The sequence below is a fragment of the Neophocaena asiaeorientalis genome, unplaced genomic scaffold, assembly GCF_003031525.2.
Source record: "Neophocaena asiaeorientalis asiaeorientalis breed wild unplaced genomic scaffold, Neophocaena_asiaeorientalis_V1.1 scaffold43, whole genome shotgun sequence".
Taxonomy (NCBI): domain Eukaryota; kingdom Metazoa; phylum Chordata; class Mammalia; order Artiodactyla; family Phocoenidae; genus Neophocaena; species Neophocaena asiaeorientalis.
Genome location: NW_020173674.1, coordinates 5201914 through 5227041, shown reverse-complemented (window position 1 = coordinate 5227041; position 25128 = coordinate 5201914). Strand labels below are relative to the sequence as shown.

The window sequence follows — 25128 nt, the reverse complement described above, 5'->3', positions numbered from 1 at the left end:
CACCTGAATCCGATCACTTCGGCACCTCCCTCCCCCTCTGCCAGCCTGGAATAAAATCCTACCCCATCACTGAGGCTGGTCTCCTTGGCCGCTCACTGGGGCCACGAGTGCTGGGCCCCTCCCCCCATGTCCCCACGGCCCCTCTTGGTTTCCTAGAACACCCCAAGCTGTGTGCACATGCTGCTCCTTGTGCCCCGACTTTCCTCCCTTGCCCTTTGACCTGGCCTGCTCCCGCTTACCTATGGTCTCAAGGTCACTCTCTGCAGGAGAACGTGGCTGCCTTTACCTGCTCAACCTTCCCTGTCTTTCCCCAGGGGTCCTTTGGGGGCCACACCTTCGCTACTCTCACTCTAGGAGGTTCACCCTGCTCCCCAGGCCTGTGCCCCAGACCCTGCCAATCAATGAATTCCAAATCCAGCAGCCATGTGACAGGTTCAGGGAAGGGCATGTGACCCGAAGCAGGCCAATAAAGTACAATTCTGGGATAGACTGGCCCAGAAAGAGAAGCTGTTTTCTGTTGATGGGATGCTGGTACCGTGCCATCCTAGAGCTGTTGCCCTCTCCTCACCTCTCACCCCTGTGGAGTAGAGAATGCTCCTGAGAGTGAGGCCAATACAGTGGAAAGAAGAGTCCCTGAGCTCCTGGATCCAGCTATACCTGAAGCTGGTCTATCTCTGGAGTTTGTAATCACCATTCTTCCTTTGGCAGAGTCAGCTAGTGGGTGGGGTTTTCTATCACTTGTCCTGCCTAATACTGCCCAGTCCACCGTGTCAAGGTTAGACTGCCCACCCCTTCAACTCTCTCACAGAGATTTACATGATTGATACATAATTCCATTACATATCTGTGAGTAATTAATGTACAATCACATGATTATCTGTGTGACCTGGTCTCAGATCTCCCACAGACTGAGCACCCCCAGAGGGCAGAGTAGCATCTGGCCGGTGCACAGATGGGACCCCAGCATAGCACCTGGCATATGGTGGGAGCTTGGCATGGTAGAGGTTTGCAGTAGCAGGCAGGGCTCCTTTCTGGATGCCTACTGCCCAGCACATGGTCAGCCAGGCACAGAAGACGGAACAGGAGCTCGTACAGGGTAGTGGCTAGGAGTTTGGTCTCTGGAGTCAGAGAGGGCCTGGTTCAAATCCCAAACTGGGGTGACCTTGGGCAAGGTGTCTACCCTCCCTGAGCCTCAGTCTCACCAGCCAGGGAGAGCGTTGGCCCCATCTCACAGGGTTGTGGTGAGAGTGAAATGAGAAAAAAGACTCCAGGCACCTGGCACACAGTGAGTGGGCACAGCAAGTAACAGTGTGATTATCCAGAGGCACCCTAGCCAGGAGGCCAGCTGTCCCATGGGGTCTGCCCAAGGTCAGGGCTCCAGTGCAGAAGGTGCAGTCGCCACGGAATTGGCAAAGGCTCTTTATTCAGTCCTGGAGTGGAGCTGGCATGGCAGGGCAAAGGCAGGGGCTGCTCAGGGCCAGGTCATCAGCCCCTGGGCAGCTCAGGGCTGGCCAGGCAGGGATGGTAGACGCCAGGTGCCAGCAGCTGCAGGGTGAACTCAGTGATGACGGCCGTGAGCCCCCAGATCCGGTGTGGCCCGTGCAGGAAGACAGGCAGTGTGTAGCGGAAGTGGCCACCATGGCAGAAGTGGGTATAGCCCTGGTTCTGTTCCTGCAGCAGATGGGCCAGGGGCAGTGCAAACACTTCATCCACCTGTGGGCAGGAGGCAGCGAGAGGGTAGACAGAGCACTGGCCACTGCAGCCTCCGCCCATCCGGACGGCCCAGACTCCACCCCTAGCATCTCCCCACTCACCTCATCGGGGTTGGGCCTGAGGCTCTGGGGATCCAGTGGGCCCACGCCAGCCAGCACTGGCACCACAGTGGTCTTTTGCTGAGGCAGGAGGAGGGCAGGCAGTCAGGGGAGGCACGCCCTCGACAGGGCTTTGGGGCTGGGGCAGGGAGCCTGAGAGAAAGACTCCAGGGGCCTTTAGCAGTGCAGGCCAGGTCCACCCAGCCCTTGGCCTTGGACTCGCTCCAGCCACGCTGACTGACTCAGGCCCCCCAAACACACTGGACCCATTCAGGCCTCTGGGCCTTCGCTTTTCCTTATTTTTACTACCCTAAAATCTCCCAGTGGTCATTCAGTCCCTGCCTACCCTGCAAAGCCCTCCCCAACCTTTGTCCACGGAGCAGAGCAGAGCTGATTCACCCCGGAGCCACCTCCACCCCAGGACCTGAGCCTCAGTATCCCTCGTGAAAGGGGATAAAATACCCCTGGCCCCTTCCTGACGGGCTGTGTGAGGATGGAACACAACTGCCAGGCAGGTGTCCCCACCGTACTCCATGACTGCCACAGTCCATGACCACCCTCCTTGTCCCTGGGGTCCCTGCTCCTAGCCCAGGGCAAGCAGAGGGGCTGAATGGGGCAAGGGCCGGTGGTGGTTTCAGGGCCTGGCGGGCTTACCTGGTCGTGCACGGGCCTCAGGACTCCCCACACGTGCTCCTCAGGCACAACCAGGCCCACCTCCTCGCGGGTCTCCCTCAGGGCCGTGTGCACCACGTCGCGGTCAGCGGGGTCACACTTGCCACCTGGGAAACTGAACAGGCACAGGGAGCCTGGTTCTCGGGCTGCTGGGGCCGTGGAGGGGTGGGGGTGGAGGCTGTGGCAGTGACCCACCTAAATAACGTCTCCGCCCCTAGTTTGCAGAGAGGGCTAGGCAAGCCACACGACCGCTCCAGGCCCAGTTTACTTCCCTGAACAACGGGAGTAAGGGAGAGAGGCCCTGGGGCTCAGACAGGCAAACTCTGCTTATGGTGGCCCCAGAGGCGCTGACATTGACTCTAGGGTGTCCCCAATTCCCGCCGGGGGCGGGGCCAGGGCGGGAAGCCAGGTAACCCCGCCCCGCGCGCTTCCTCGGCTCGGGGACACGAATCTCCCAGTAGTCGCTGGAACGGGGCGGAGTCCTGCCTTTCTGGAGGGGGACACAGACCTGAACGAGGTGTCGAGCGATCCGCGCGGCGCCCGGGCAGGACCACCTGCGGCGCCAGATTCGGGGCGGAGGGACGTGGGTTGCTGACTCCCGCCATAGCCCTCTGCCTGACGGGCTCTCAGACCCAGACCCATTCTACAGAGGCGGAAACCGAGGCTCGGAAAGGCTAAGTGCCTTGCCCACGACCCTGTGGTCTCCGGGTTCAGCGGCCTCTTCCTAGAAGGGAGAGGAGTTCCCGGCCGGTGTACCTGACGTCACCCTTGTGCCTCCCGGGCAGGCGGCTGGACCGCAGCGTGTAGAGCAGCGCCGGGACCCCACGCAACGAGCACAGCGGCACGAGAACCGCGGCCGCCGCAGGTCGCGCGCGGAGCCGGGCCGTGGCCCCCGCCAGCAACCGCCGGCAGCGCCGCTCGCCCTCCGCCGACAGGCAGTCGGGCAGCATGTCCGGCCCAGCGCGGCCGGGAAACCGAGGTCACCGGGCAGAGTGCACACTCCAGGGTGTCTCGGGAATCTGGGGGGCGGGCCGTGGGAGGAGTCTGCCCGCAGGGTGGGGCTCCGTAGCGGCAGCGGCCTTGCCCACGGGGCGGGGCCCGATTAAGGGGCGGGCCCAGGCCGGGAAGGGGCCTCTCCGCGAATTGTGGGGCGTGGCCAAGGGGCGTCACCAGATAGCCTGGACTTCCGGTAGAGGGGCGGGCTTGGGGCGGGGCGGAGCTGGCGTGGATGGTCTGGAGAGTGTCCCCTTACGAACGCCTAGAGCAGCTGGCGTCGCGCCTGGCCCGGCGACCGGGCACGGCCGTGCTGACCGCGGGGTTCGCGAGTCGGGGTGTCTGGCTGTTAAGGCCCCGCCGGGACCCGCGTTTCTCCGCGCCCGCGGGGGTCCGGGACCTCAGAGGAAGTGCTCCAGGATGTTCGGGGTTGACGTTTAGGGAGTCTACGGGGCAGAGACGCCTGGGGCCGCGGGAGGAGTGCCCGGCGCTCCCCACCCTCCGGGCCCTCTCTCCTGGTTCCACTGGGTGGCACGCGCCGCGCCCTCTCGCTCCAAGGGTCCCACTCCAGTCCCCGGCCTTCTCCCTGCTTTTCCCGCCGCCGCCGGTAGCTCGTCTCTCCTCCCAACCCCCGTCCTCCGCAATTTCTACTCTTATAGGTGTTGGTTTAAATGTCACTTTCTCTAGAAGCTCTCCTACCTGGAGTGTTGATCGGATTCTCAAACTCCTCCCGCCACCCTCACCTTGATCCCTGTGGTCATTGCCTGTGGTGTTGTGCATCCCTCGGCCAGCCTCTGGCCCCTCGAGGACTACACACCCCAGCCACGCACTTAGCACCTAAACGTGGAATGGCAGGTGTCCCATGTTTTGCTTCGACTTTGAACGGGTGCTTCCCTGAGTTGCAATTTCAGTCCTCATCTGGGCACACGAGGCAGAGGGCAGGAACGCAGCCTCCTTCACAGCCCTGCCACTCAGCATGTGTCGCCACCTTTACCATCATTCTGTGCTCCCAGGGATGCCAGCAGCACTGGGCAGAGCTTTGCGATGTCTGCAGCCCAGACTCTGGGGTGTGGGCATTCCTGAGGCCCTCCGCCTTGGCCTCCAAGGACAGAAGTGCAGCTGACCACCCATTCCAAACAGTTTAATGTTGCAGGGAAGAGAGAGGTAAAGCAGGGTTTGGAGGAGTCACTTCCAAGGCAGAAGGGGGCAGGTTGGGAGGTAGGGGCTCTGGTTCCAAGCCTGACACCATTCCCAGCTTTGCTGGAACTCTGGGCAGGTAGCTTTCCTCTCTGGCTTCCACCTGCCCTGCTTTCCTTGTGAGGGGAGGATGTCTCTGCAGAGTTGAGGCTGAAGAGGGGGGCCTCCAGGGTAAGAGGACTCTGTCCACAGGACCCTACCATCACTGTGGGTCCTGGCCAGACCCCAGGCGCACTGCAGTGCGGGAGAGGAGCCCCAGTCCAGCTGGGAAGGGGAGGCCCCCCGATCCCTGTCAGCCTGGATATTGGGCAGGGGGTATGGTGTCGGTCGGGCCCTTGGGATTCGGAGGGGGCTTGAGGCTCCAGGGTACAGGCCCTGGTAGGTGAGGGGCCGGTAGGTGGCTGAGGCCAGCAGAGCCTTGGGAGCCAGCAGCTGATGGAGCCTGGCAGAGGTCCTGGAGGTGAAGGCTGGAGCTTTGTTGGGGTCTGAGGGAGGAAATGGTGTGAGTGGGCCCCAGACCCCCTCACACCTTCAGCCTTCCCGTCCCGTTCCCTGCCCCTCCCACCCCAAGTTGCCCGCCACTTAGCCTTTGTGCTTGCTCTTCCCTCTGCCTGGAATTTCTCCCCCACCTTCTCCTTCTGTCCAAACCCTTCCCAGTCCTCCAAGGCCCAGCTCGGGAACCACCTCCTCCAGGAAGTCCCCCCGACGCCCCTGCCCCTGCTCTCAGCACCTCGTCCCGGCACCGTTCTCTCTGCCTCCCCCTCTCTGTACACACAGATGACCAGGGAGCTTGCTGAGCATGCGGAAGCCCCTTCCTGGGGGCCCCGTGGCCCCGTCCACTACGCAGGCTCTGGTCCCACTGTGTCTGTGGGCCTGGGGCCTGACCTTTCTCCTGCTCTGTGGAGCCCTTCGGCAGGCAGGGGCAGAGGCTGCTGCGACTCCGGGTCCGGACGCTGAGCAGGGGCCGTGGAGATATAGGCCTGAAGGTGGGGCAAGCAGGAATGAGGCAGGGGGTCAAGATGGAGAACCCAGGCCAAGGGTCATGGTCAGAGTCAGACAGTGGGACCCCGGGACAAGCCAGTGGGCGTGACCCTGAAGGAAGGGTCGGAGGCCTTAGGAGATGCCTGGGGATAGGGATGGGGTGAGGGGGTGGGTTAGGGCAGCTGGGTGGAGCTGTCAGGGGCCAGACGGTACCAGGAGTCCGGGTCACTCTCCCTAAAGCCCTTGGCAAAAGGGTTGCTGGTGAGTTTCAGCTGGGTGCTCTGCAGAGGAGAGGAGAAAGGGTGGGCCAGCCCTGGGCTCAGCCACCCTCTCCTCCCTGGACCACCCCGTCCCCAATCTGGAGGCCCTGGGACCTGGGACCCTCAGCCCGGGAGCCACAGAGCCAGTGGGCATGAAGGCAGGGGAAGGACTGTGGGTAGATGCCCACTGAGTCCGGGAAGGAGAGAAGGGCAGGGGTCTGTGTGCCTGTGGGGCCTAAGAGCCTGGCGCCTCAGTTTCCCCCCTGTGAGGTGGGCTGGCAGCTGCCTCACGAGCTGTGGCCTGACCCACCCGGTGGTTCTGATATGCCGTCACGGCCGTGAACTGGGTCTCCGTGAAGATGAAGGACTTGAAGTTCTCCTGCGTGTAGCGCTCACTGTCTTTGCGTGGGTCCACGAAGACCACGTGGAAGCGCGGCTGGTAGCGGTGCACGGGGCTGAGAATGATCTGCGGGGGGGTGCGGAAGGGGTGGGGCAGCCGCAAACCCTCTCTGGGGCCGAAGCCCATCTTCCAGGGCCCGCTGCCCCCATCTGATAGCGGCGGTGCCGGGTCTGAACTTGAGAGTCTGCAGTTCTGTATCAAAGGCTCCTTTGTTGGAGGTTCCAGGCTGCTTGGTGTCTCTCACTCCCACACCCCAGCTGTCTCGGAACTATCCGGGATCTGACCACCTTTCCCACCCCACTGGCTCCACCCCACCGGGCCACCGTCATCTTTCTCCTGGATTTCCACAGCTGCTTCCTGGCTGCACTCCCTTCACACAGCAGCCCCAGTGAGTCAGCTCAGAGCCCTCGTGAGCTACACAGAGTAAAGACCAGAATCCTCTCCACAGCCAACTGGCCCTGCAGAGCAGTGCTGGATGCCCCTAGGATCCCTTCCCCTCCCACTGCCCCTCTGAGCTCCACCCCAGCCAAACGGGAGTCTCCTCACAGCTTCCTCAACTCCCCAGCATTCTCCAGCTTCAGGGCCTTTGCACTTGCTGTTCCCTCTGCCTGCAACGGCTCCCCCTTCTGTACGCACAGGCTCCCTCCTCCACTTACGTCAGACCCCTCTTCAAATAGCGCCTCAGCTGCTTCCTGAGCCCCCTGAACTCAACGGCCCCCTCCGTCTCAGCCCCGCTCCCTGTTTCCTTTCTCTCCCGGCATTTATCACCCTTCTGCTGTCTGGATTCTTTGCTTACCATCTGCCTGGCACCCCAGGAGGTGAGCCCCCGTGAGGGCAGGGATCTTTGTCTGTTTGACACAGTGTCAGTGGTGCCGGGTTCCTGCACCTACGTGGGCCTGGCCCACCCGCCTGGCAGTCTCTGCTGTCCGACCCCCGGCCAGGTGAACTGGGGCACCAAAGGCCCAGCCAGCCCTGGCTCGGGCTTCATCACAATCAGGCCCCAGCGTCCCCTGCCCTGGCCCAACCCCTCCCCGCTGTGGCCTGGGCCTCACGTGGCCATTGTCGCCCAGCAGGTTGTTGGTCAGCATGAGCTTGTCGAAGGACACAATCTGGCGCATGCACTGTGCGCCCTTGGCCGGCGAGTCGGGGTGGAAGTGCACGCGGCCAGGCGTGGTCGGGTCCGCCTTGCCCGCCACCAGCCAGGGCGAGCTATGGAAGGCATACCTGGGGACAGAGCGAGGTGGCGAGGGCGCCCTGACTGCAGCTCACGGCACCTCATCTGCTGCCCCCACCCGGAGCCAAGACTGACAGGGCATCTCTGCTACTGCCCATGCACTGGCCCCGTCGGCACATGAAGAACCGGAGGCTCCAGAGTGCTGTCTGCCCTGGGCTAGCCCACCCTACCTGCCCAGGTGCGCCCACTGCTGCCCAGGATGGGCCCCCCCACCCCCAGCACTGCTCCGACTGGCCCCTGCCTCCCTCAGGGTGCTGGTGGGGGTCTACTTCCCCGACCAAGTGCCTGAGGTCTGAGCTGTGACCCCCAGCCAGGCCCGGACCTGTATCTCTTGTCATCCAAAGGCATGAAGTCCATGAGCAGGGCGTAGTCAGCCAGCGTGTCCATGCCCAGGATCTTCACCTGGAAGGTGGGGAACATCCTCCTGCAGGAGGGGGTGCTCAGCAGCTCGACTGTGGTTCCGGCCTGCCCCCCACTCCCGCCACCGCCCTGCCCGCCCCCCCCCCCCCCGCCACTGCTCATAGCTGCCCGCCTTGGTGACAATCATCTCTGTGCCCAGCTGGTTAGATTCCTCCCACGGAGCCTTCATCTCCAGCTGAACCGTCACACCAGACACACGTGGGTTCTTGGGGCCCTGCTCTGTGGACTCAGCCATGGCTTGGGCCCCTGTGGAGCTGGTGGAAGGGCCTGATGGTAACAGGGAGTCCAGCTGGGGCTCCCAGCTGGAGCTCGTCATGGGCAAAGGGTAGGTCTCCGAGGGGGCAAATACCCCGAGGCCGGCAGAGAGGAAGGTTGGAGAGGGAGGATGGAGTGTGGGCCCCTGTTCACCTCACCCACCCCCACTCCACCCAGCCAGCCTTCATCTTTCAGGCTGCACCTAGATGCCTCTTCTTCCAGGAAGCTCCCCCTGACTGCCAGGCCTGTTTTCCCACAGGATCCCCAACTCGGCATCACTTCATGAGGTAAATGCTCACTTAAAGCTCCTGGAGACCAGAGACAGGACCTGTCAGGCTCCCCAGGGAATCTTTGAGCCATCAAGAGGCCGAGTGGCCTTGAGCCAATTGTTTCACCTCCCGGAGCCTCAGTTTCCACATCTGTCACAAACGGTTCTTAATATCTGCCTTATAGGGCTGATGTGAGGATTTGTGAGGACACGCACGAGCCTGGCACACAGTAGGCCCTTCATAAAGGACATCTGTTATGGATGACGTGACGTGGGGGGTCATGGGGGTGGGGGGTCTTTCTCAGTTCTGGGGAGACCTGGCTCCCTCGTGCTGCTTAAGGAATACTGAGCTGAAGGCGATCCCCGAATTACCACGAACAACTCTTACCCATCTCTGACCCCCCAAACGGGCCCAAATCCTGCCTCCAGAAGCTGGTTCTAGCATCTTTCTGCTCTGGCCTCCTCACGTTTTTCTAAGGAGCCCACCTTTTGATCTGCAGCCCTGGGACAAGTCTTGGCCAAAAACTCAAAGGCTTCGCCACAGCTCCACCCTTCTGATTAAAAAAAAAAAACACCTAACTATCGATACAACGAGATACGACTTCACACCCACAGGGATGGCTATTACCAAAGTCCAAAACAATCACAAAAACAAGAAATGAAACATTACACGTGTTGGCGGGGATGTGGAGAAATTGGAACTCTTGTGCGTTGCTGGTGGAATCTCAAATGGTGTGAACCCTGTGGAAAACTGCTGGCAGTCCTTCAAATTATTAAAGGTAGAATCACCGTATGATCCGGCAGTTTCACTCCTAGGTATAAACCCAAAAGAATCCAGAGCAGGGACCCGAACAGATGTGTGTACATCGGTGGTCATAGCAGCATCGTTCGCAATAGCTAAAAGGTGGAAGAAACCCTGGTGTCCGTCGATGGATGAGTGGATAAGCAGAATGTGTCTATACAGGCAATGGAATATTATTCAGCCTTTAAAAGGAAGGAAATCGTGCCACAGGCTACAACGGGGATGAGCCTTGAGGATGCTATGCTAAGTGAAACAAGTCAGTCACAAAAATACTGTGTGATTCCGCTCGTGAGAGGTGCCTGAAGGAGTCAAATTCGTAGACAGAAAGTAGGAAGGTGGTTGCTAGGGACAGGGGGAGGGGAAGGGGAGTTAATGTTATTGGGGACAGAGTTTCAGTGTTGCAAGATGCAAAAAGTTCTGGAGATGGATGGTGGTGATGGTTGCACCGCAGTATGAATGTACTTAATGCCACTGAACACTTAAAGATGGTTAAAATGATGATCTTTATGTTTTGTATATTTTAACACAATTACAATTTTAAAACTAGGAAAAGTATCCTGAAAAACAAACTGTTAGTTTCTAGCAGCCGCATAAGGGACTGAGGACCTGGTAAAACCATGAGATCCTCTGGGCAGAGGTAGAATTTTGGTGTTGGATGGATGGATGCATAGACGGATAGATAGATGGGTAGACGGAGGTTCCTGGGATGGTATAGCGTGTGATGTGCTGGCCAGAGTCAGTGCACAGTAGGTGCCTGGTGAGAGTGTGGGGCTCCGGGCCCATGGCCCCAACCTTAGCAGCCCCGAGGGCCACGTGTGAGAAGTGGCACCTCACTAAAGCCCCTGGGAGTTCTGTAGTCTGGAGGTGGGTGGGTCTCACTGAGAGGGGCATGAAGGGTGGATGGGCTAATGCCCCCCACCACCTAGACCAGGCCATCACATGGGCAACTGCCCATCACCCAGCCGTCCTGCTGGAGCATGTACGTCATCCCGGTAACCAATGCCAGCCCCCAGGGTCCATGGTGAGGTGATGCGTCCCAAGTCGGGGAGGCTCATGGCTTTGCTGGTCCTGGGAGCTTCACAGCCTGGTTACTGGCTTCCAAGTCTTCTACAAGCCTACACCCTGCCCATCCCAGTCAATGTGCCACCCCTGAGCACCCTCAATAACTCTGGGCAGGACCCTGTCCTCTGCCCAGCTCCTCTAAAAGCCAGCACCTCTTGGGGTCAGGAGTTGACAGTTTCCCACCGGCATGAAGTCAGGTTTGGAGGGGAAGTTAGAGGTTCCTTGTCCAGTCCCCCCGAACCTTGATCCTCAAGGGGTGAGGCCCAGAGAGGGGCAGAGCCAGGCCCACGCTCACCAACGTCTGATAAGGCTTTCACCTCCCAGAAATGGCTGTGTCTCCCTGCCTGTCAGCACCCCTATATTTGCACTTGGGTGGCTGTGAGCCCATCGACCCTGCCCTGGGGGATCTGAGGTCTAATTCTGGGGTGCCCCTGCCCCATGCTCTTGCCCAGCCCCTGGGTCCAGTGGCGTTTCCTTGGTCCCCACACCCAGTCCCTGCCCCCCACCCCACTCGCCCCGGAGCCTGAGCCCACCCATGGGGCTCCCTTGGCCGCCTGCCCCTTACCTGCCATGGGGACAGCCCGGACTTCCGGCTCCTGGAGAAGGGCGGCTCAGCTGGGGTCCCTGCGTGTCCTGCCTCTGGTCAGTGCCTCCCGGTCTCCTGGTCCATTCGGCAGCACAGCTCAGCTCTCGGGCCCTCACTCAGTCCCCAGTCTCCTGGCAGGACTGGCCTTCCCTCCTCGATCGCCCAGGTCTTGGCTCTCCACCCAAGCCGGGCACCTGGTCTCTGTAGGCGGGACCCTGGCTCTGGGGTGTGCAGAGCCCCTTCTCCAAGCCACCCTCGCACTGGACTGTGCAAGGCCCCCGGCTGGGCTGGTGCAGCTCCAGGCGCGATGCCGTGGGGGAGGAGGGCAGGTGGGAAGGCTCTGACGTGGCAAACTCTCCTCTCCCTCTCCCGGTCCCCTCTCCTGGCTTCCTCCCTTCCCCAGCTAGGAGCTGCTAGGAGCCCCCCAGCCATTCCTGATCAATGGGCCAGACACAGGGTAGGGGCCCATCTCGAGGACAGGCTGGGTGATCTGCAGGGGCCCACGCCTGGTTGACTGGAGGGGCCGGGGCTGACAGGGCCTCAGGGAGGTCAGGGAGCTGCGGTGGTGGCAGGAGCATGGAGGGCTGAATGGCAGAGGCGAAGCTCTCTCCCCAGGACCCAGACACCTGACCTGGAGCCGCTGGTGTGGAATCCCCAGGGAGCTTGAGCAGGAAAGGCTAGCGGGCAGCAGCCGCAAGTACCAGCAGAGGCAGAGCCCCAGGACTGGATGGCAGGAAGCCAGGTCCTCCTGACCGCTCGGCCCGATGAGCTATGCAACGCTGGCAGGACCCTGACATCTCCGTGCCTCAGTTTCCCCAACTGAACTAAGTGCATAATCGCCTCTGCCTGGGATGGGCTGGCCCAGCCTGGGAGGCAGTAAGCTGTCCCCATCCTGGTTAACGGTGCCTACACAGTCCCCACAGGGGGGGGACGCTGGCCCAGGTCAGAGGCCTCTGGGGCATGTCCTGACCAGACACCTTCCCCAGGCGGCCCCTGCCTGTCTGGGGCTGGGCATTCAGGGAACACACAGATCTCCAGTCAGGAAGGCAGAGGATGGGGGTTCCCCGAAGCTGGTGTCTGCTATGTGGTGCAAGGAGGGTCATCGGGCTAGACCCCGGTTAGCCCACTCCAGGAGGGAGCATCGCAGGCTAGCCCCCAGGCCGGAGCACTAGGTGAGAGCACACCGAGCTGGGCATGCTCGACTGGGGTCCCCAAAGGCGGCTGGACCCCCACACCTCCTCCAGAGTCTGGCACTGGGAACAAGGGGTTGGCAGAGGCCATACCTAACGGGGGGCAGAGAGGGGCTGCTCCTCTCGAGGGTGACACCCTGGCCCTTCCCAGAGCCACATGTCGCATGTCGGGGGCAGACCTCTCCTCCCTTCAGCTCAGGGAGGCCTGCTGCTTCCACCCCCTGTGCCCCCGGTCCCTGCCTGCCAGGCTGGGAGGAATCCCTCGGGGAGAGCTTGGGCCGACCCCTGGCATAGACCCACGGCCAGCTTTGGGAGGAAGGCTGCACCTGCACTGGGGTCTGCTGCTGGGCAAGATGGGGGAGAGTTCTCTGCGCCTGTGATGGAGGGTCCCAGCAGCCCCCAGGTGCCACCCTGTCCCAAGATGCACAGTGGGGCAGGTGAGAAATAGGCAGGTGGTGGAGGGGTTTGGGGGATCCGCACCAGTCCTAGTGGCTCCCCCTCAGCCCGGACTCCCAGGGGTCCGGGGTTCTGCTGGCTCCTGGTGTGTGTGTGTGCTTGCACACGCCTTTGGTCCGTGTGCTGGGACACCCCCCATACACACACATGCTCGTGCGTACGTGGGCACACTCACATGTCAGCCCAAATGCATAAACGAACTCAAGACCTGGTGACCTGCCACCACTCCTTTGCACATGTGCACAAGCTCCTCTTACACACACACACACACACACACCATGCACACAGGCACGCTTCCCTTTACAGCCTCCTCCCCGGCCAGTCTGCCCTTCCTGCCAGGGGCGCCTGCTGGCCCCCTGCCCCCTCATCCATCTTGCCTGCCAGCCTGTCCCTGGTGCCCCCATATCCTTCCCACCTTCTCATCTCGCTGCTCAATAGCAGAGGTCAGCGTGGCAGCTGTGCCCGCGGGGAGATGGCTGAGCCAGGCGGCGGGGGTGTAGAGGGGCCAGAGTGATGTCTGGAGAGGACGGAGCTCGGGGCTCCACCAGCCCCACTGTCAGGCAGGAGCGATGCTCTCAACACGGGGGCGGGGTGGGGTGTGGGCCCCGGGGGTGGAGCATGGAAAGTGTGAGGCTGTGTCCAGGCGTCATCCCACCCCATCCACTTCAGCCCTGCTGTGGACACCGTGCAGAGAGTGCCTGGGGCAGGACTGAGGGGACCCCAGACGCAGACCCTGTGCCCGCTCCCTCCCCGACGCTGACTTCTGTCCTGGATGGTGCAGGAGACTTCCGCCTGCCCTACCTGCCCTACCTGCACCTCCTCCCTGCATCCCTGTGCCTGGATGGCTGTCCTGGGTGGGGAGAGCCTTGTTGAGCTGCACCGCTTCCCCAGCCTTGACGCTCCCTGAGCCCCCATGAGCCCTGAGCTCATTACATACCTGGAAATGCACATCTGGGCTGTACCACCAGCCACATATGGATCCCCCTGGAAGAATGCCCAAGGTACTGAGGCTCTCAGAAACACATGTGTGTGCAGACACCCCCCCACACACACACACACAACCACGGAGCACCTGGGGCAGGCACACGCCTGGACACCCACACACACGGGCACACAGAGATCGACTTTCTGGCCCTGGGAATGCAGAGGGGTTGGAGCCCTGCTCTGGGTCACAGCCTCCTCTGGAAGCCCCTCTGCTGGCCCCAGGACAGTACTTCTCCAAGTCCCCCCCAACACACACACACACTATGGGATTTTCCCCTGGGCACTGATGAAAATGCGTGGGCACAGAGACAGCCACCCCCGGCCCCAGTACACACAGAATGTCCAAGACCACCCTGAGCCAGACCTGCCCCAGATCCTGAGGTCACAGAGAGGGGCCATGCAGGTGAGAGGACATGAACCATGGACCCCTGGACATCTTCCATTTTATAGAATGGGAAACTGAGGCAGGGAGGTGTGGGGTATGGCAAGAAACATGGTCCACAGTGGGTGGCAAAGGGAGGGCCCTGGGCTCGAGACTGTGCCTCACGACCCACTGTTCAGAAGGGAGGGCTGATGCCGGGCAGGTGTGGCCTGGATCAGGGACCCTGGCGGGGTGGAGGCCAGTGTGGGCAGGGCAGGCACGGAGAACGTGAGCTTCTCAGTCTGGAGGAAGGCAATGCCCTCCTCGTAGTAGGCAAGCTCGTTGATGAACACAGGGTCCATGGTGGACTCCCCCCCATAGAGCACGTCCTCACCGCTGAACATCTATCTGGAAGATGGGTGCGCCAGGCCGCAGCGGCTCGAACTCTCAGTCCTGGGAGAAGAGCCAAGGACAATGTTGCTGGGGCTGACCTCTGCCCTGGCCTCAGTGCGGGCCACCCCAGCAGGGACTGCCTCAGAGATGCCGCTCACTTATGGCCCTGCCCACTTGCTCCTTCACTTCCTCGATCAATGCAACAGGGTGTCTGCTGAGATGCCAACTGGCTCTGTGTCTAGAAGTGGAGACACCAGTTGCCTTAGAAAGGCACTTATCATTGTGGAAGTGTACCCTAGTGGTTACGGGCACAGATAGTGAAGCCTGCGTTCAAAGCCTTGCTAGCTGTGTGACCTTGAGCAAGTCACTTAACCTCTCTGTTCCTCAGCTTCCCCATCTGTAAAATAGGGATTATTCTATCTCCTCCTATTATCCTGAAGTCTAAATTAAACAGCTAATAGTGCTTAAAACAGTGCCTGACACATAGTGAATATAATATAAAAGTTTATTAAATTTTTTAATTGTGGGAGAAATCACTCAAAATGTCTCTTATTCAGCATCCACAAGGAAGATGGGTGGTGGCGCAGGTGCGTGGCATAAACGTTGTAGGTGCCTTCCAGGTGAGGCCGTGGTGTTGTGAAGGTCTGGGATAAGTAGAAGGCCGGCCCGAGGCCTTGGGCCCCAGCAGCTGGTCCAGGTCTCTGGCCCTTGACACCTCGTGTGGGTCATCTGCGTTGGCCCTGGCATTTCAGGGGCGAAGATGTAGTGTCAGCCCCTGACAGTCTCTGTCAGTGATCAGAGGGTCAGAGTGTGTGAGTGGTGCGGGGGAGGGCAGCCTTGTGCCGCCGACAGGAGTGAAGCCCCCAAGACCCTGCAGGAGGGACAGAGCAGCTTAGGGGCTCATGTGGATGCCTGCCCCCTCGCACGGCCCCAAACCCTCGGCCTGGCCCTGCCCACCCACCGCAGACCCTCCTCACGCCGGCCACACCTCCAAGCACTGTGCTGGTCTCGCCTTCAGGCCTCATACCTGCTGGGCCCTTCCCTGGAACTCCTCTCCTCTCCACCTGGTTAACTTATACTCACCCTTTGGGGCTTGGCTGAGATCCCGCCTCCTTCCGGAAGCCTTCCCTGACTGCCCTTGACCAAGTTAGATGCTTCGTGTAGCCCCCAGCCCTGCATTTAGCCTCCTGGTTTGTGGTCACTGAGTCCTTTCTCTGTCCTTAGTAAGCTGAGGACAGCGCCTCAGTCCTGTACCCCATTCTCTCACCCGAGCTGGCCTGAGATGGGGCTCAGAGGTGGGGCTCGGCCAGTATCCACTGAAGGAAGGTATAAACAGTGGTTGCGTAAACGCAGCCTGTGGGGGGATGATCTGAGGCAAGCCCCGGGTCTGGGGAACCCAGAAGAGGCCCCGTCTCAGCCTGGGATCCGGAAGGGCTTCCTGGAGGAGGTGACATCAATCTGAATTTCTCTAAACTGAAAAGGGAGGAATGGACATCACAGGCAGAAGGGTGCCTCCTGCCGGGTGGAGGGACTGGTCAGCTTAGCAGGTGGGGGCCCTTGGCAGCCCTCCAGGGCTCTCTCTGGGGGAGTAGTCTTCATCCCAGGCTTTAAAGAGTCCCTACAAGCAATTTCCCAAAGCCTTGTGCAGCTCCCCAGTGGGAGCTGTAGCAGCAGGGCAGGATGCTCACCTGAGGAAGGACCCAGTGAAGGCATGACTGAGGTCATGGCCCACGTAGCGGCAGCAGGCGGCTGAGGCCCCCGGGTTGGCCAGCAGCACAGGCATGGTGGAGAAGCTGAGTCTCTGCACCTCCCCTGGGACCCGCAGCCAGTGCCAGGCCAGGTAGGCGCTAGCTGTCTCATTGCCGTGAGTGGCCCTGGTGCAGGGCCTCTCAGGGCACCAGCAGCCAGCACATCGCTGTGTGGGGTGGCGCACCTGGTGGGTGGACCTGCTTAGGAAACCCTGGCACCAGCACGACGCCCAGTGCTTAGAGCTGGGCTGGTGGTGGTGAGCTCCCTGCGGCCTGAGGGGCCCAAGCCAGGTGGGGCGGTTGTTTGTCCAAAGCCGTGGCTGGATGTTAGCTCAGCGGCGTCCCACCTGCACCTCCAGTGGCCCAGGTTGGTCCCTCCTGGTGCCTGCAGTCCCTCCATTGGCACCCTTCCCTTGAGGGTAAGCATTGCCCTGCCCTGCCTTTCTCTGAGGAGATCATTTCTCTGCTCCCTTTGGAGAGAAGGAGTTTCTTTCTCCCAAGTTGAGAAAAGGGGCCCAGACTTGGGAAGATGGATTCACCTAGGCACACTCCCTATAGCAAGAGGGCTGTGCTCCCATTTTATAGATGGGGAAACCGGGCACAGCAGGGGAAGTGGACGGTGTCACAGGAGCTGGCTGTGGAGTGTCGGGTTCCAGGCGACTCCTGTTCCTTCCTGCCCCTCCCCCATGCTCCTCTGAGCTGGTGCAGGGGCCTTAGGGAAGAAGGGGTGGTTACCTGTCAATGCAGGTCTCAGCTGCCTGGGCCACCAGGGCTGGGATGTGCACCTCCTGGAACGATGGGTATTTATGGGCCAGGAGATCCCTGGGCAGGAAGTGTCTGTGCTGAGTTGGTAGAGAGCAGGGGGCAGGAGTGGGTGATGGGCTGAGGTCCACCCAGAGGTCAGTAGTGCTGGGGTCTCCCTGCCTGCCTCTACCTCACACTGTTGCTTTCTGCTGCCGTGGTCCACTGAGTCCAGGTCCTGCGGCCACACCCCTGCTCTTGCCCTTGGTCCCTCCTCTGGGAATCTCAGCATTCCCGCCTCCTGGGGCCAGCTGGGGCTCCCGCTGGGGAGCTGCACCAGGCTTTGGGAAATTGCTTGTAGGGACTCTCTAAAGCCTGAGATGAAGACTACTCCCCCAGAGAGAGCCCTGGAGGGCTGCCAAGTGCAGGCCGTTCATCGCCTAGGTGTCCAGCCAAGGGAGGACAGGCCTGGAATCCACCACCGGCTGAGCCATGGGCCACCACCAGACCAGGCCACCACAAGTTGCCTGTTGAGATGGTGCCTTGGTGGCCACCCAGATGAGGAATATCCCCCTCCCTCCATCCCTTCAGCAACATGCTTCTGTCCCTGCGGCCCTCAGAGGACCAGGGTCACTCCTGGGTCACCCTTTACCCTAAAGGACTATGAGCTGTGGGGTCCCAGCTTTACAGCTCTTTGGTGATTTAAACAATTTCTAAATATTTCATTGTTTTTGATCGTTTTCAGGGACAGGTATGACTCAAATGATTCAACTTGCTTTGTTTTGGAAATGACCCTCAGATCCATTTTATAGATGTGGAAACTGAGGCTCAGACAGGATGCCCAAGGGTACCCAGGGCACTAGAGGCAGAACTGGAATTGGAACCTGGGGGGTGTCCAATCTGAGCCCACTCTCCTCTTGCTGCTCTCAAGGGACAAGGGGGAAAGGATGAAAACTAAGCCCCCCGCACGTGGCCCCAAGTCCTGTCCTTTCCCCAGGAGCCGAGGGCGGTCCAGTGGTCCCTGAGTAGAGAGGCACTGCTGGGCAGTGACCATCAGGTCACCAGTGCCTCCTGTGTGCCAGCACTGGGGCCCTGAAGCTGGTCCTCCCCCAGGCGTCTGGTCCCAGGCCTTCTTCACGACCAGGCTGAGTCCTCCCAGGAGGTGTCAGCCCAGCTCCAGAACCAGGCCCAGCAGCTGGGGCTCCCTCCAGGCCAGCCCTCTTTGCAGCTGCTCAGATCACAGGCAACTCCTCGTGAGGCCTGGGCTCACCTGCACTTTCCTGCTCTCCTGCTCACCCCCATAGGTGGAGCTGTGGGACCTGTCAGGCCTGCTGGTACCTCAGTAGGGTAGCTGGGGGTGGGGTGGGGTCACTGAATCTTCATGGGCAACGGCCCTGGCGCCGCAAACGGAGGGCAGCTACCATTTGCTCTGTTCGTGGGGCTGGACATGGGCTCTGGAAGGTTGAGCGACTCGGCCGACCCCCTGGCCAGGTGTGGTGGAGCGAGTCAGTGGGGTGTCTGCCTCCCTCCGGGTCCCTGCTCCCCGCTTCGCTCAGGGTAGGGGCCTCGAGGCCCTGCTTTCTAAGGCAGAAGCCGTAGTCTTTGAGAGGCCCCCACAGGCTGCCGGGATTCTGCTGATTCTCTGGGTGCTGGGCCTCTTGGGAAGGAAGGAAGGGTCTGAGCACCAGCCCTGGCTATCTGGGGGGTTGCTGGAGACCAGAATGCTTCCTGCCAGGAGGTGGTGGGTCCCCAGCTCTGGGGTGGACAGCCTTAGGGGGTCCTGGAAAGTTTCACTTCCCCTGGCTGGGGTCCAGCGTCCCCGTCTTAGAAGGTATATTATATATATTTTAATTTATTTATTTTTTAAATTGAAATATAGTTGATTTACAATATTGTTATATATATATATATATATATTCTTTTAAAAATTATTTTAATTTTTTAAATTAATTCTTCATTACAGGTTATTACAAGGTATTGAATATAGTTCCCTGTGCTACACAATAGGACCTTGTTTTTATTTTATATATGGTAGTATGTATATGTTAATCCCATACTCCTAATTTATCCCTCCCCTACCTCCTCTTTGGTGACCATAAATTTGTGTGTTTTTTAGTTTTTGTTTTAAATTTATTTATTTATTTAGGCTGTGCCGGGTCTTGGTTGCGGCATACATGCAGGATTTAGCTCCCCAACCAGGGATTGAACCTCGGCCCTCTGCGTTGGGAGCACAGAGTCTTAACCACTGGACCACCAGGGAGGTCCCCATAAATTTGTTTTCCATGTCTGTGAGTCTGCTTCTGTTTTGTAAATAAGTTCATTTGTACTAATTTTTAGATTCCACATATAAGTGATATCATATAATATTTGTCTTTCTCTGACTTACTTCACCTCGTGTGATAATCTCTAGGTCCATCCATGTTGCTGCAAATGGCATTAGTTCATTCTTTTTATGGCTGCGTAATATTCCACTGTACATTACATGGTACATTCCTTATCCATTCATCTGTCGTTGGACATTTAGGTTGCTTCCATGTCTTGGCTATTGTAAATAATACCACTACAAACATTGGGGTGCATATATTTGTTTGAATTAAAGTTTTCTCCAGATATATGCCCAGGAGTGGGATTGCTACATCATATGGTAACTCTATTTTTAGTTTCTTTAAGTAATCTCCATACTGTTCTCCATAGTGGCTGCACTGATTTATATTCCCACAAAAAGTATAGGAGGCTCCCCTTTTCTCCACATCCTCAGAAAGTGTTTATAGAATGGAAGGGCATCTGGGAGCCAGGGCAAGAGCTCCCAGGAACAGCAGCCCCCAATCCCAACTGAGTGTGCAAGCTCGTGCGTGTGTGCGCTGGTGTCTGAGGATTTGTATATTCACGTCTGTGCTGCGTGTACCAACGTGTGTGAGCCACAGCAGTGAGAACAGTCTGGAGGTGGGCCTGCTGAGTCACACCTCTGAGCCCCAGGAAGTAGAGGGGGCCCCCAGCCCCCACTGGCTCTGACACCCCTCCCTGACAAGCTGTGTGACTTGGGGAGTCAGTGCCCTCTCTGGGCCTTGGCTCCTGCCTGTGAAATGGGAATGAGGCTCCCTCCTGGGTCCGGGCAGCTGTGAGGAGTGAGGGAGCAAAGGGGCAGGTGCAAGCTTGGAGAACGGACACATGCACAGCAGACCCTGGCCTGATGGAGGGCAGAGGCATCGTGAGTATCCAAAGGTCCAACTTCTTCACTGCAGTTGAGGAAACTGAGGCCCAGAGCAGGGTCAGAACCTGAACCATCCCACAAAATTGTAAGTCTTGGCTCAGGAGAGCCACGTGACCTGGGAGCCACACCCAAGGGCCACTTTGTTTTTTGTTGTTGCCGCTACTGTTGGTTTTGCCCACACCGCGACATGCGGAATCTTAGTTCCCCAACCAGGGATCAAACCCGCGCCCCTTGCGGTGGAAGCACGGAGTCTTAACCACTGGACTGCCAGGGAAGTCCCTGTCCAGGGGCTTTGGAGCCCCTGCCTGTCCCTCTACCATCCTGACCCAGTTCTGAGTCCCACTTTGGCCTCTGCTCACCCCCTCCTGTCAGCCTTTCACAGCGCCCTCATACCAGGTGTTCCTTTATGCCCCCCAGGACCACCCTTCCCACTCCTTCTTGCCGGCCTAGTGTCCTGGGGTGGGGGTGGGAGGAGGAATCACCCCATATTGTTGTTTTTCTTAACGACCCACTCTGGACTGTGGCCTGTTCCCAGGGTGGAACCAGCATCTAAGGGACCCTGGGACCACCCCCAAGCCTTGGGACAGCAGCATGCCATGATTGCTGGACAAGCAGAGGCTGCTGTCACAAAAACTGTGACTGTGACAGAGCCCTGGGAAGCTCTGGGAGGTGTGTGGCCAGGGGCACCTCTGCAGCCAGGGCCTCTGCCCAATGCTGGCTTAACTTACATGAGAGTCTGGACTCTACTATGTCTGGGGTGGGGGCCCCTGGGCCCCAGACACATATGATCCCATTTAACACTCACACCAACTGTAGGAGGGAGATGGGAACCCCATTCTACAAGGTAAGGCTCAGAGAAGTTAAGGGACATGCCCAAAGGCACCCAGTAACAATATGGCCATGGACTGACGCAAACCCAAGCTTTCCAGGTGATGGAGCTACTGCAGGGATGGGTAGGGTTCTGTGTGAGCCAGATGAGGGCCACGAGGCCATAAATCCCACTGTCACTCAGCTCTGCCCTGCTTTACCGTATAAACTCAGTTCAGCCCTATCCTGGCTCTAAATCTGTTTTCCCATGTGTCAGATGAAGAGACCAGATTTAGATTCTGCCCGCCCTGACCTCTCTCTGGGAGATTAGAGCAGGGATGACGATGTGGCCAGCATGGGCACAACCCCCTCCTGTGCCCATAGCAGACATCACTAATCAACCATTGCACTCCTTCCTATAGATTCCACACACACCATCAGAGTCCTTGTAAATAACGCACTTCAGGCCAACACCAGCGACTGGCCAGACCTGAGTTCAAGATCAGATCACTTCAGGTCAGACAAACCCAGTTCCCCAAACCCGGTGTGACTGGAGCTGTTAGAAATCACTCTGTATTTTGGGAGCTTATTTATAGATCTGACGTGAGGGAGTCTTTTCTAACCACCAGAGCTGCCCAGCCTTGGGGGTAAGTTCTCTGTCATCAGATATGTTCAAGCAGAGGGTCAACAAATCTGTCAGGAGGCTGCAGAGAGGACTTTGGCCCTGAAAGGGGCTGGACTAATGTCCCAGAGGTCCTGCCCAGCCAGGGGTCTGTTCAGACAAAGCCCCAGGAGCAGGTTCTTTGTGTTCCTGGACAGGACACCAGCCTTTGGGGGGTCACCGAGCACCTGGGCAACAGCAGGACAGGGGGGTCGTGGGGATGGGGCACTGGAGATGGACAGGGTGCTCACAGAAGGATGCAGCGCTGGTTGCCCAAGGCCCAGCTGAGCAGCTGCTGTTTGCAGGCAGAAAAGGGCGAGTAGCGGATGTCCTTGAGCTTCTCCAGGCCCGAGGGGGAGAGCAGGCAGGCGCGGTGGTGGGAGAAGGCGTCGGAGGAGAACTTGCTGTGGTAGCTGCCCATTCCGCTGTTGTCTGCATGGGCACGGAAGTGAGGGCCCGTTCAGCGGCAGCCCACCGCCCAGCAGGGAGCTCAGGGAAAGCCAGGCCATTCTAAGAGCCATTTTGCAGATAAGGAAACTGAGGCCTTGAGAGGCCTGGGGCCTGGATCAACAGTGAGGGAAGGCAAAACTGGGCCTTCCTGGGTCTGGGGTGCCAACCTGAGCTTCCCTGGGAGTTGGGGCTGGAGGGTGAAGGAGGGGAGGGCTCAACGACTCCCCCTAGTGGCAGGGACAGCAGAGTCAGGTAGATGAAGCCCTCCTTGCCTCCAAAGGGGCCGCTGCTGATCCGGTGAGTGTCGCCCCTCTGAGCTCACAGAGGGGAGTCCGTGGCCCTGAGAAGCGGCACCGAGAGTCACAGCAGCAGCAGGGCACAGGCTCCATGGCGGCCAGCCTGGCTCTGCCTGCCGGGTCCCACCTTTGCTCTGCCCCCTCCCCCTTCAGGGGCTCTGCTCACCCACACAGAACTTTTGCATGACTGAGGACAAGAGGGCCGCCCCCCGGGCCGGACAGATAGAGGGAGCACCTCCTCGTCCGGGCGGGAGCTGCCCCGGCCAGGGCAGACAGTTGGCCAGCCACGTGTTGCCAGCTTCTTGACGCTGCCCCCCCGTCTCTGCCAGGCACCTGTGTGCAGGGAGCCGTTGTCCAGTGGCCTGGATTATAGTCACACTGGAGGCACCTGCTGCGCTAACCCTCACAAGTGGGCCGGGAAAGGGGAGGTGACTGGTCTCACCCTTTTGGGCCCCTCTGTTGCTCCCACCTCTGTCCAGCCCCACCTGGCTGCTGTTGGAGAAGGCGTACAGGGCCAGGGGCTTCTCCCGACGGCGGATGAACTCGATGGCCTCGTCCAGGCTCCTCACGTTCATGATGGGCAGGATGGGCCCGAAGATCTCCTCCTGCATCACCGGCTCCGTCTCCTGCACGCCCACCAGCACCGTGGGAGCTGCCCGGGCACAGGGCATGGCTCAGCCCCACGGGTGGGGCCTCGGGCAGGCAGGGCCCAGGGACCCAGGGCTCCAGGCTCAGGGACGTTCTGGGGAAGGTGATCTCCCCACAGCCCCCGGGAAGTGACCTTGAGGGGCTCCCCAGCCTGACCGGGGCCCGTGGGGCCCAGAGAGCCCCTCAGCCTTGGTCTTACAGTCAGAGGGTGACCGGACCTGAGGTCCCGGGTCCCAGCCTGCTGGGGAGCAGCGTCACCCTCTGAGCCGTTCGGCCCGGGAGACTGGGGCTGCTTTGTTCACAGCGTAGCGGGTGCTCGGGACGGGCTGTTGAAATTCAGAACCAGGAATCGTGGGCTCATAGGACCTGGGGTCATGGCCCCGTGGAGCAGCAGCTCTTGGGGCTGAAGTTTGGAACCTGAGCCCTAGAACTCTGGGGTCTGAGCTTGGAGAATCCAGAGCCTGGGCCAGAGGGCTGAGTCGTGGGGTCACAGGCTCAGACACGGCAACGCGGAACACTGGTGTCACAGAATCGTGGCACCAGAGCCGTGGACCAGGCTGGGCTCTAGCAGTGGGGTCGGGGAGCCTCAGGGCCCGAGGTTACAGGCTGGGCCCAGACTCGGGGCCCAGCTGTGGCCCCCAGCGTGGGGGGGCCTTAGCTGGGGGGGGCTGGGAGTCGGGCACAGTGGCAGGGAGGGCGGGACTCACCGATGTAGCGATCGCTTTCATCACTCTGGCCCCCGATGGCCACGCGGCCACAGCTCAGCAGGTGCCGGAGCCGCTGGAAATTCTTCTCACTGATGATGCGGCCCAGGTCTGGGGAGCTCTGGGGGTCTTCGCCGTAGAAGCGGGTGATGGCACTCTGCAGGGCGGGCAGCAGTCGAGCCTGCATTTCGGGGCTGCACAGGATATAGTCGGGGGCCACGCAGGTCTGGCCGGCGTTGAAATAGCGGAAGAAGGCCACGCGGTTGGCCATGGTCTGGGGGTCGCAGTTGTCGTCCACGTAGCAGGGGTTCTTGCCCCCCAGCTCCAGCGTGACGGGCGTCAGGTGCTCGGCGGCTGCAGCCATGACAACCGTGCCGACTCGGGGGCCCCCTGGGGACATGAGAGTTGACCCCAAGCCTCAACTGCCCTTGGCCAGATGGTTCAGGCACCACCTTCCCAGCCCATCCTGGCTCACCCACTGGGTTATGCCCCCTGCCCTGCTGCCCCCGGATCCCACCGTGCCAGGCCCGCCTGCCTGGGTTGATTGCCACCTGGGATGCTTCACCCCACTGGCCACCGCTTCCTCCTTTCACGGCCTTCTCCATCCCGTTCTCAATGTCCCTCTCCCCCAGGACACTGGCCGGGGCCACCCTCACTTGTGAAGAGGATGTAGTCAAACTTGTGCTCCAGCAGCTGCCCCGTCTCCTCGGCCCGCCCAGCACCACGGCAAAGCAGCTCTGCAAGGGGGGACAGACGGCTCAGGGGACACTGCAGGACCTCCTACCGGCAGGGGTGCGGGTGTGGGACGCAGATGCTGAAGGAGCAGGCCCACCCTCACCTGGGCCAGGTATCGGGGCAGCACCTCGGCCAGGACCTTCTCAGCGCTCTCGCTAACCTCCAGCGCTGGGGCCAGTTGTAGCCACTCCCTGTCTCCATTCAGTCCTCACACCTGCAGGGCAGGTGCCGGCCTTACTCCACCTTCAGGGGAAGAATATGGTACAGAGAGGTGCCCTGCCGGCCCCAAGGTCACACAGCCTGGGGATGGTGGGCCAGATGGGAACCAGGCCTTCTTAGCCACCTGGTGCCCCTCTTTCCTGTCTCTGTGGGCGGCTGTGAGGCCCCGAGGCTGGGGGGACTGGCAGGGGGCAGGAAGGAGGAGGCTCTCTATCACCTGCCGCGAGGGCGCCCACCAGGGGCACCAGGGGTAGGTACGGGGGTAGTTCCAGGGGGCGATGATGAGCCCCGGGCCCAAGGGCTCCTTCCGGATGAAGGCCGAGTCCAGCGGCATGAGCTGGGGTTTGGGACAGTGAGGTCCCACCGAGGATCACCCCAAAGCCCACTCCCCCAGAGTCCTCGAGCTGCCTGTGCAGTGGAGTCCCCACAAGGAGACAGAGGTCCCGAGAAAGTCAGCGGCTCTCCCTGGGCCTGGCTGCCCTGGGATTGCCCCCGCCTGGCTGCCCTGGGATTGCCCCCGCCTGGCTGCCCTGGAATTGCCCCCGCCTGGCCCGCGGGCTCACCCTGGCCGGGCGTCCATGGG

General features: G+C 60.2%; 5 protein-coding genes across 5 annotated transcripts in view; all 5 read right to left on the bottom strand.

Moving 5' to 3' along the window:
- Window positions 1-1227, bottom strand: part of LOC112402447 (double C2-like domain-containing protein gamma) — a 5822-nt gene extending 4595 nt beyond the window's left edge. Inside the window, 2 exon segments of the mRNA XM_024749378.1 lie at window positions 1044-1118; window positions 1203-1227. Of these exon segments, the coding sequence (XP_024605146.1) occupies window positions 1044-1118; window positions 1203-1227 (100 nt within the window).
- A 70-nt stretch (window positions 1228-1297) lies between these two features.
- On the bottom strand, window positions 1298-3489 carry NUDT8 (nudix hydrolase 8). Its single transcript, XM_024749504.1, has 4 exons — window positions 3240-3489; window positions 2466-2598; window positions 1815-1892; window positions 1298-1713 (listed from the first exon to the last, which is right to left on the bottom strand). Exons 1-4 carry the CDS (start codon window positions 3431-3433, stop codon window positions 1486-1488), a joined length of 633 nt encoding a protein of 210 aa, XP_024605272.1. The 5' UTR covers window positions 3434-3489; the 3' UTR covers window positions 1298-1485.
- A 1386-nt stretch (window positions 3490-4875) lies between these two features.
- Window positions 4876-10281, bottom strand: TBX10 (T-box transcription factor 10). Its single transcript, XM_024749376.1, is given in 9 exon segments — window positions 4876-4958; window positions 4961-5158; window positions 5559-5653; window positions 5868-5935; window positions 6225-6380; window positions 7367-7538; window positions 7871-7972; window positions 8064-8368; window positions 10252-10281. Coding segments are annotated over 9 exon segments (1209 nt in total).
- Window positions 10282-14114: 3833 nt separating this feature from the next.
- On the bottom strand, window positions 14115-17106 carry ACY3 (aminoacylase 3). Its single transcript, XM_024749373.1, is given in 8 exon segments — window positions 14115-14339; window positions 14341-14378; window positions 14484-14563; window positions 14939-14980; window positions 14982-15074; window positions 16017-16199; window positions 16809-16915; window positions 17008-17106. Coding segments are annotated over 8 exon segments (867 nt in total).
- Window positions 17107-21740: 4634 nt separating this feature from the next.
- On the bottom strand, window positions 21741-24879 carry ALDH3B2 (aldehyde dehydrogenase 3 family member B2). Its single transcript, XM_024749372.1, is given in 10 exon segments — window positions 21741-21927; window positions 22164-22229; window positions 22475-22493; window positions 22709-22891; window positions 23595-23981; window positions 24248-24301; window positions 24304-24328; window positions 24430-24533; window positions 24763-24804; window positions 24807-24879. Coding segments are annotated over 10 exon segments (1140 nt in total).
- Window positions 24880-25128: the final 249 nt, after the last annotated feature.

Coding starts and splice junctions, on each gene's coding strand:
- NUDT8 (XM_024749504.1), bottom strand. CDS start 3,433: ATGCTGCCCGACTGCCTGTCGGCGGAGGGCGAGCGGCGCTGCCGGCGG. Junction 2,599..3,239: donor AGGCACAAGGGTGACGTCAG/GTACACCGGCCG, acceptor GTGCCTGTTCAG/TTTCCCAGGTGGCAAGTGTG. Junction 1,893..2,465: donor TGAGGCCCGTGCACGACCAG/GTAAGCCCGCCA, acceptor CTCCTGCCTCAG/CAAAAGACCACTGTGGTGCC.